Source organism: Argopecten irradians, chromosome 2, assembly GCF_041381155.1.
Source record: "Argopecten irradians isolate NY chromosome 2, Ai_NY, whole genome shotgun sequence".
NCBI lineage: Eukaryota > Metazoa > Mollusca > Bivalvia > Pectinida > Pectinidae > Argopecten > Argopecten irradians.
In genome coordinates, this window is record NC_091135.1 from 45622197 (window position 1) to 45632352 (window position 10156).

The 10156-nt window shown below is 39.1% G+C and overlaps 2 protein-coding genes across 2 annotated transcripts; both read left to right on the top strand.

Annotated features, from left to right (window-relative positions):
• The first annotated feature begins 635 nt into the window (after nt 1-635).
• Nucleotides 636-2236, top strand: LOC138315665 (uncharacterized). Its single transcript, XM_069256849.1, has 2 exons — nt 636-1488; nt 1745-2236. The coding sequence occupies exons 1-2, from the start codon at nt 876-878 to the stop codon at nt 2164-2166; spliced, it is 1035 nt and encodes a 344-aa protein (XP_069112950.1). The 5' UTR covers nt 636-875; the 3' UTR covers nt 2167-2236.
• Nucleotides 2237-7634: 5398 nt separating this feature from the next.
• Nucleotides 7635-9245, top strand: LOC138317001 (uncharacterized). Its single transcript, XM_069258634.1, has 2 exons — nt 7635-8286; nt 8736-9245. The coding sequence occupies exons 1-2, from the start codon at nt 7671-7673 to the stop codon at nt 9161-9163; spliced, it is 1044 nt and encodes a 347-aa protein (XP_069114735.1). The 5' UTR covers nt 7635-7670; the 3' UTR covers nt 9164-9245.
• The last annotated feature ends 911 nt before the right edge of the window (nt 9246-10156 follow it).

Below are 10156 nucleotides of genomic sequence, written 5' to 3' on the forward strand. Positions count from 1 at the left end.
TTCCTTTTACATAACATTGGCATACAGGTTTATTTTCATAATTTATTTCTTTGAACAAAAATTGTGACTATGCACTGTAAAAGATTGATTCATTTTATCCTCTAGCTATATACTATTATTAGAGAATCACAACCCTGAGGTAAAAATTGGCAAGGAAGCACTCGGCAAGCCTAATGCTAACCAGCCTTATTTTAACATTAGGGTTGATAGCCACCTGGCCTTTTTATGATAAAATATGTTAAAATTGAAATCAGCTGTTCGTATTATCTTAGCTAATTTCACAATATTTATTAATAAGAACTTCATCGAAGTATTACCTTCGTATTTAATACCATTACACCTGCGAAGACTTTTGTCATTGTAGTCATAAGTACCCTTTTAAGCCCCTCGCACAACAAGATATGTAAAATTGTAGTGGATTAGCTTCGTTAGTTTTCGAGAAGAAGTCAAAAATATAAATCGTTTAGGCGATTTCAGTAGGTCACTCGAGGCTTTATCTCGGGTGACCTGCAAACCTTATCTTCTGTATTCCAACATTATCGGATATAAATGTATACGTACACACCTTAATAGGTCATATTCCACATTTCTGTGTGAAGACGATCTCATTTACGATTATTAAAACAGTCATTGAAGTAGTATATTAATTTCAAATAACAGAATAAGGTTTCGAGATGTTCACTTTTCTACTATACTAAATTTATGAACTGATGTGTATGGCTGCATCAAAATTTTAAGACATATTCAAGGTGAACAGCATTGAATCGTCATACACTTATACTGACAGTTGTGACTTGGAAGCGTCACGGGACAGGCAGGTGCGAAAGATAAGGAGACCATTACAGTACGAGTGTATAAGTGAGCGACAAGGAACCATGTTTGTAAAGTTCATTTTGATTATTTGTGTGTGCAATTATTTCGAATTGCTATATGGGTTACATATTGACCCAGGAAATAAATCCCAGCCATGGCAAAAACTTAATCCTTGGAGTAACCCGAAACGCCTTGAAGACTTTGAGAGCTACGTTAATGAGAAATTTGATATCATGGAGCGTTTGTTGTCTGAAAAAGACGAGCGCGTTGATGAACTTGAATCGAAATTAGCGGCTCAGGAGAGAATAACGTTACAGAATGACAATTTCATCGATAGTTTGGTTAAGCGAGTGTCGGACTTAGAGGCAACGGTGAAGGCCATTACAGAAAACCAGGAAACGCGATTGAACACCATAACTGACTTTGATGCGTCAGAAAACGATTACTCTAACCAAATGGTTTCAGACTTTCATAAAACGGGCAAACTTGGTGAATTAATTAATTCGGAGGATAGTTTTCCTCACGGTAACAGGTCTTTGAAGAACACGTCTGCTATACGACGCCGTGATACTAAAGCATTTTCGTCTCGCATGGGAAGTCCAAAGCAGCTTGGTAAATACAACGAGGATAGGAAAACTGCGATCGTACCGAGTGAAAGTGTTCTGAGACAGTATCGTAAGTTAAACTTCATGTTGGTACATGTTAGTCACTAAGACAGGTTTTACGATAATCATTAGTTTTTTTATCATACTCCTGTGTTTGGAACAGCATATTTTCTAAAGGGGCACAATTTAGATGGTTCTTATTTTAGCAAATAAAACTTGAAATAGTAGGTACGTGTACAGTAGCAGCCATTATATCACTTAAACTGAAAAAATGTCTTTTCGGAACATTTAAATTTGGACAATAGCATAATGTACTTATCTTTCAGGGGTTGCCATGACGCCACCAGTTGCCTTCCACGCAGTCCTATCCAACAACAAAGTTTATGCGGAGAATGCAATCGTTGTTTATGACACCGAGAAGCTAGACAATGGGAACGCGTACAACCCAGCTGACGGACTGTACATGGTACCGCAGACAGGGACATATGTCCTTACCTGGACCACCATATGTGGCACTCACCAGGAGTTCCAGACAGTCCTGGAGGTAAACGGGGTTGTAAGAGGTGCGTCCTTTACCGATTCTTCGGCTGTCGGAGATTTCCACCAGTCTACCGCCGTTGTGGTCAGTGCCCTTAACAAAGGGGACCACGTGTTTATCCGAGTGGGTCCCGTCGTCGGACATTGGACTATCATTAGTGCAAGTCACTCGTATGGATTGTCGACTTTTTCTGGCTGGAAACTTGATTGAGTCTTGCATATGCCAGATACAGTGAATGAATTTCTCTTTATGTTACTGAAAATAACCATGCGGTACACTATTTATTTTTGGTCTAATTTGTTATCAACCAAAAACAATCATTGTGTTGTAGTTATTATAAGATAATTTATTCACAACATAACACCATCGTGTTTTTGTCAACATTTTGAAATGAGGTGGTTATCTACATATGATGAATTCGGTAGCACATCAAATATTAATATTTCTTACAATTTTCTATGGGTTGGAACGTGTGGTTATAGAAATGTATATTATTGTTACAAATGCAAGTGGACAACTGACGCTCAATAGCGACTTCAGCAATGCCGAGTACACTTTGCGAAGACAACTCGTACACTTTTAATTTATGCCGTCTGGCTGTTTGTCTGATGAAGATGACATCGTACAAGTCTTCTCATGGAAACGCTATACATAAAAGGTTCACTAATTGTATAGCAATATCATTACATAAATTAATTATTTATGCAAATGAAAATCAAGGAATACAATAAAATCAATACTCGAGGACAACATAATAAATCTAGCTTAAAAAAAGGATGCGGCAGTCAAGTGGACAGGGATATCTCAACCCGAGTGAAAGATTTTGGCAGAGGCTTGCCGAGGGTTGACGGCCAATATCTTTCGCGAGAGTTGAGATATCGCTCTCAACTTGACAAACCCATTTTTGATTCTTTTCTCCTCGTACTTTTAGAAAAAAACCCACGAAATTCCTGTTTGTTTCCAGCTGTTTCGTTGCGCCATTATGCACGAATGTTGTTATGCGTAAAAAAAATAATGACGTTATCTACAATGCACACCGCATTTATTGGTAAGGTAACGTAATTGTCTAGCGCGTGTGAGCTGTCTAGCGCGTGTAAGACAGAGTTATCTTTTCCCTACCAAGCACGGGATATCCCTGTGAAGTATGTGAGAAAACATCTATCACACATTATGTAGTAAATTCACTTATTTTCGTGGGCGATTACAAACCAGAAAAATTAAATTCCGTGAAAAAACTAACCATATGAGTCCATGAATTGAAATTGATTCGCAGAAAAAAAGCCTTGAGGCATGAAAACACAAACTTTCGATTGTGTGATCAGTATAATAATAGTTATATACACAGACAAAATCTTCAGGTAAAATCTTCAGGTCAATTTCAGGTAAAATTATGGATTCGAATATTTTGTTCTTTTTAGGCGACCAGATTTATGTACATAATTCTATATGAAGACGTTTGCTTTTTGTTTTTACTTCTTGGCGCTCAATATAATCAATAGGTCTTTGTAGACTTAAAACAATTGGTACAATCTTTATATAGTAGGTCAAACAAGATAAGACATCGAAATACTAAATGTAAGTCACGTAGATATAGGATAACGTTACATTTGCATGATCAATACCTTACAACACAATATATGGCAATACGACCGTCAAATGTAGCCATGTATATGGATTTCGTGCTGATTTTTTGTGCCTGTGTCTGTTATGGAGTTTTGGATGGAAAACAGATAAATCCTGGTAATCCACCTGTACCTTTGTATGACCTTGAACGGAAAAGTGGGCCGACACAATGGGAAGAGCTTGATAACTTTGTATATCAGAAAATCGCAGATATGGAGTGCCAGTTAGTATCACAGGAGATAGCACTACAACAAAAGGACGCTGTCATCGAAAGTCGGATTAGAAGAGTGGCCGATTTGGAAACAACAGTGAAAGTGATGACAGAAAAACAAGAATCACTAGACAACACGTCACCAGATGTCGACTCTTCTTCGCCAGTTGTTGATGGCGTTGATCATTTCCTCTCCCCCTTCCATGACACAGTAATCCTTGACGAAACTGGTGGATCTAGAATCATTCCTAATCATGAACCAAAGACTGATATACCAATGACGACTTATGAGCAGTCTCATGAGGAAGTTGATTTGAGTCCAAATCGGCATTATGCAAAGATATCTTCTGCGATAAGTGAAGACACCAACAGCTGATTCGATTCAAATAGAAATTTTCGCCAAAATCGTAAGTCATTTTGTCATAATTTTCTCAAGCTTCAAACCATTATATTGCTTGTATGCCGACGAAGACAACAAGCAACACACACAACCCGGTCATATTATACTGACAACGGGCGATAAAGTCGTCCCACGCCCTTAATGCTGAGCGCTCAGCAGTAACAGAAATTACCACTCAGGGCTCAACCGAAGGTCAGAAGAAGGGAGAGGTGTCATTAGAGTCATTAGCAGCAAGAGGAAAGTTAAGTAGGAAGTAGAGAACAGATACGATCCTATTTTGTGTATGTGATAGGTGCAGCAGGTGCAATTATAACGTCCTATAAGCAGAAAGTTGTGTCAAAAAGAAGACTTATGAAACTTCAGTACTCTAGAGTAAAAAAAAAGATTTACATTACACCGTAGCAATGTCCGTAAGTCTTTCAGATATATGTCATTATATATGTACAGGACTAATTCTCTTTCAGGTGTTGCAGAGTCGTCACTAGTGGTTCGTAAAGTGGCATTCCATGCAAGTCTTTCAAATGGCTTATCTTTTAAAACCGATGCCACCATCGTTTTTGATCAAGAGGCCCTTGACCATGGCAACGCTTACTCTCCCAGTGATGGTATCTATATCGCCCCTGAGTCTGGAACCTATGTGTTCACCTGGACAATATTAAGTTATCTACAACAGGAATTCAACACCCTTCTCGTAGTGAATGGCCATGTTAAGGGGTCATCCTTCTCAGATACACCAGAAAACGGCGATTACTACCAGTCCACCGCCGTAGTTATTACCATCTTTATTGTGAATAAAGATGATCAAGTCTACATTCGCATAGGCTATACAAGGCAACCATTGGGGAAGATCGTTTGTACAAGTCACCATTACGTCCTTTCTCAGGCTGGAAACTTAACTGAGTCATACCTTGTATTATCTTTTAGCATAAAATAAAGCTGAGATGCTCCTTCTTCGTCTTCAATTGTTTTTATTATTTATTATTTCATAGTTTTGATGAAGAGACCAAAGTTTGCACTAAATACTTCGATAATTATTTTCATACTCCTCGCTGTAATGTTCCTAGTCGTACAGTATACATGAACGTTATTCATAGACGTTTACCATCTTAATTTGGAATGCTTGTGTACATTGTATTTTGAAACAAGAGGCCTATAGGGCCTGTATCGCTCACCTGGTTTGTAATGCCAAGTAATGTTCTGAATACAGGTTCATTGTTTCTTTTCTGAAGGAATTTTAATATTAACCTCTAAATACCCTATTGGGCCCCAACCCAGGGGTTCAGAGCCAAAATTTATACACGTTCTGTTCCCCTTCCCCCAAGGATGTTTATGGCCAAATTTGTTCACAATCCAAGCAAAACTCTAGGACAAGTAGCGATTGAAAGGATTTACCTCTATTTCCCCTATTGGGAACCACCCGTCCTGCCCCCGTGGAGCCAGAGCCAAAATTTATAAAGTTCTGATGTTTTCCCCTTCCCCCAAGGATGTTTGTGGATTAAAAAATTTGGTTACAGGGTCATGTAGAACTCTATGACAAGTGGAGATTTAAAGGATTTACCTCTATTTCCCCTATTGGGCCCCGCCCCTCCGACCCCCGGGGGACCAGAGCAAAAATCTATACAAGTTCTGTTCCCCTTCCCCCAAGGATGTTTGTGGCCAAATTTGGTTACATTCCATTCAGAACTCTATGACTATTAGCGATTTAAAGGATTTACCTCTATTTCCCCTATTGGGCCCCGCCCCTCCTGCCCCAGGGGCCAGAGCCAAAATTTATACAAGTTCTGTTCCCTTTCCCCCAAGGATGTTTGTGGCCAAACTTGGTTACAATCCATGCAGAACTCTATGACAAGTAGCGATTAAAAGGATTTACCTCTATTTCCCCTATTGGGCCCCGCCCCTCCTGCCCCAGGGGGGCCAGAGCCAAAATTTATACAAGTTCTGTTCCCTTTCCCCCAAGGATGTTTGTGGCCAAATTTGGTTACAATCCATGCAGAACTCTATGACAAGTAGCGATTAAAAGAATTTACCTCTATTTCCCCTATTGGCCCCCCTCCTGCCCCCGGAGGGTCAGAGCCAAAATTTTATACAAGTTCTTATCTCCTACCCCCAAGGATGTTTGTGGCCAAATTAGATTACAATATATGTAGAACTCTATGACAAGTAGCGATTTAAAGGATTTACCTCTATTCCGCTATTGGGGCCCCACCCCTCCTGCCCCCGGGGGGCCAGAGCCAAAATTTAAAGAAGTTCTGTTCCCCATGCCCCAAGGATGTTTGTGGCCAAATTTCGTTACAACCCATGCAGAACTCTAGGACAAGTAGCGATTAAAAGAATTTACCTCTATTTCCCCTATTGGCCCCCCTCCTGCCCCCGGAGGGTCAGAGCCAAAATTTTATACAAGTTCTTATCTCCTACCCCCAAGGATGTTTGTGGCCAAATTAGATTACAATATATGTAGAACTCTATGACAAGTAGCGATTTAAAGGATTTACCTCTATTCCGCTATTGGGCCCCACCCCTCCTGCCCCCGGGGGGCCAGAGCCAAAATTTATACAAGTTCTGTTCCCCATGCCCCAAGGATGTTTGTGGCCAAATTTAGTTACAATCCATGCAGAACTCTATGACTAGTAGTGATTTAAAGGAAATGTTGACGGACAGACGGACGGACAGACGACGGACGCCGCGCCATGACATAAGCTCACCGGCCCTTCGGGCCAGGTGAGCTAAAATGGAACTTTCTGGCAGCCGCATGATGATAAAGATAAATTACATGAACGACAAGCATCTATCATTTGAATAACCGTAAATCAACTAATTTCCCTGGGCAATAAAACATTATCTACATTGCAATTCGCGGACGATAACAAATCACAAAAATAATCTCCACGGACACAAGTTGGTTTATGGTATAGGCTGGGAACGAAGGTGTCCGGATTATTGAGGGTTCACTGTACTTGTAACAACTGTTAAAACTATGTACATCGACAAAATATCTTTTGGTCAACTTGCCCTGAAAAGTGATTGACCTTAACTTCAACCTAAGAAAACTTTTCCATTTTTCCAAGAGTAAAATACTCTTTGACTTGTATTTCACTTGAAATTGATCTGAATTTTACATAAATGTAAGATATTTTACCTCTGTTTGGTTGACGATCAATATAATTAACAGGGTTTTGTTGATTTAACGCCCTATAAATAGCCAGAGTCATGTAACTGTCCCACTTGGAATTCGAACCTGCGACCCAGAGGTGGAGGGATTATGATTATGTCGGGACATCATAACCACTCGGCCACAGCGGCCACATATATAATATATTTATTGGAATATTGTAGGCTTCAAAAGGTTTGGCATATATCGCATACACACGGTTCTAACTACATATGTAGATAAGGAATCGACATGTACAAGTAGATAAAAGATAACGGTGTGTCAAATACCTTGTAGCAGACCATAACGCAACTTGACCGTCAAAAGTAACCATGTATAAGAATTTCGTTCTGGTGTTTTGTGTCTGTATCTGTTGTGGAGTTTTGGATGGTAAACAGATTAATCCTGAGGGTCCACATGAACCTTGGCATGACCTTGACCGGGACAGTGACCCGAAAGAATGTGAAGACCTTGCTACCTTTGTACATCAGAAAATTGCAGGTATGGAGCGCCAGTTAGCGTCACATGGTATGATAATACACCAGAAGGACGTTGTTATCGAAAGTCTGGTTAGACGAGTGTCCGATTTGGAAACAATAGTTAAAATGACGACAGAAAAACAAGAATCATCACATCGCACGTCAGCAGATCTCGACTTCCCCACCACAGATGTTGATGATACAGACCATATCCTATCAACCGTCAATGACACAGCGATTCTTCACGAACATGATGGCTCTGAAATCACGTCTGATAAAGTGCAGAATACTCAATCACAACTCTCTGACGGGAAAGCCACTCTGGATACAAAACGGCATTCTGACCAATCCACCCTGACCTCTTTCTCTACAAGCCCTAACTCCACGCCACAGAATGAAGACAACTGTAATTGCGATTCAAATAGAAGCATGTTAATGACAGCGAACATTTCGAAATCTCGCCAAACACGTAAGTCGTTTGATTCGTTTTTAAATGTTACCAAATGTGAATCATCATGAGCTATTCAGAAGCAATACAATAACGTAACCTAGAAAATGTTATAATTGATGTCTCAATATATATCCCATAATGTTCAGCAGAATTCATGATTCATAGTCTGTCGTTACCGTAAAGGCATTTGCTCATGCATTAAAACTTTCTAAATTTCATTGTAATCAATAGAAACGCATCTTATACAAAATGATTGTTATGACACCAGTGAAACTTAAAGAATAAAAACATGTGCCGATCAATTTTCAAATTGTGTTATTTTAACATATGTAACATGTAAACATTAAGAAACATACGTAATTGGATACGCTTTTAGTTGTTCATATGTAGCATACGTATAAAGGATTTTGCAATAAAGCCATACCAGAACAAACAATACATTACATGTAATATTTCATCTATTCCAGGTGTCGCAGAAATCCCGCGTTCTATGGCATTCCATGCAAGTCTGTCTAATCGCAGTTCTTTCAAAACCAATGCTGCTGTAGTATTTGACAACGAGGCACTTGACAATGGCAATGGGTACACCCCTACCGATGGAATCTATATCGTCCCAGAGTCTGGAATTTATGTTTTCACCTGGACAATGTTAGCTGGCTCCCACCAGGAATTTGACACCCATCTCGTAGTGAATGGTCAGGGTAAAGGGTCATCCTTTTCAGATACATCAGAAAACGGTGACTACTATCAGTCTACGGCGGTAGTTGTCATTTCTGTATCCGCGGGGGATCACATCTTCATCCGTATGGGATACACAACACAAGCAGTCGGGGATATTGTTAGTACCGATAGCAGATATGGGCAATCTACATTCTCGGGCTGGCAACTTGACTGAAACGGGCACATCAGCATATCTCTTGGAATGGGATATAATTACATGTCTATTACCCACCAATAAAGGTTTGTTTTCAATTGTTTGTGTAATACTTACTGTGTTATGTACGAAGTAACGGATTTAAGAATCCGGTGGAAAAACGTCAGAGCCATCATTATTGGTTATTTTCCAATTTTGTCTCTCAATGTGTTAGTATCTACATATAAAACGGGGACTCAAGCTATCAGAAAAGCATCCTGTAATATGCATACTTAATGTTATGTTTTAAATATTTATTTTATGTTATAATTCTGTATTTGATAAACTAAAATATCATTCATATTATTTTTATTTTCTAAAATCGAATGTATGCAATATACAGTATCAATGTCTTGAACTCGACGAGACTGAATAAGAAAATGTTTAGAGCGTAAACGTAAACTGGAGAAAAAATCATATGCACCTCACTGACGGACCTCCCATCATCCTACTGCACCTTCTGTACCTAATGAAACTTTATTATCTCGACACTCGATATAATTTCGATAACTTTCCATACTTGAAGTAATCATCGGAATTTTCGGAGTATTTTTATTGTCTCGAAAACAATAGATTTGCTTCTTAAAAAAAATGAAAATAGGAAAAAGAAAACAAGGAACGTTCTGATTTATAGACGGAGGTTATTCAGCATTTTCCTACATTACTGCGTGTTTAGTCCCATACGGCCGTATTAAAGGTAGGTTTCGCCCAACCAAATAAATATTTTTTTGTAAAATCCGATAAACGGAAAAATAGATGAAAAGACATAAAAATACCTCAATTTAATTTCTTTATACGTTTTTGATTGAACAAATGTGTCTTGAATACAAATTTGAAGGAAATTCTTGATTTATTACGGTGTCCGTCAGACAAAATAGTACGCAAATGTAGCTGCGATGGATTGTGTAGTCGAAGTTTCGCGCATGCGCATTGTTACGGACTAAATGTAAACTGAATGGCTGAACGAAAGTGTGT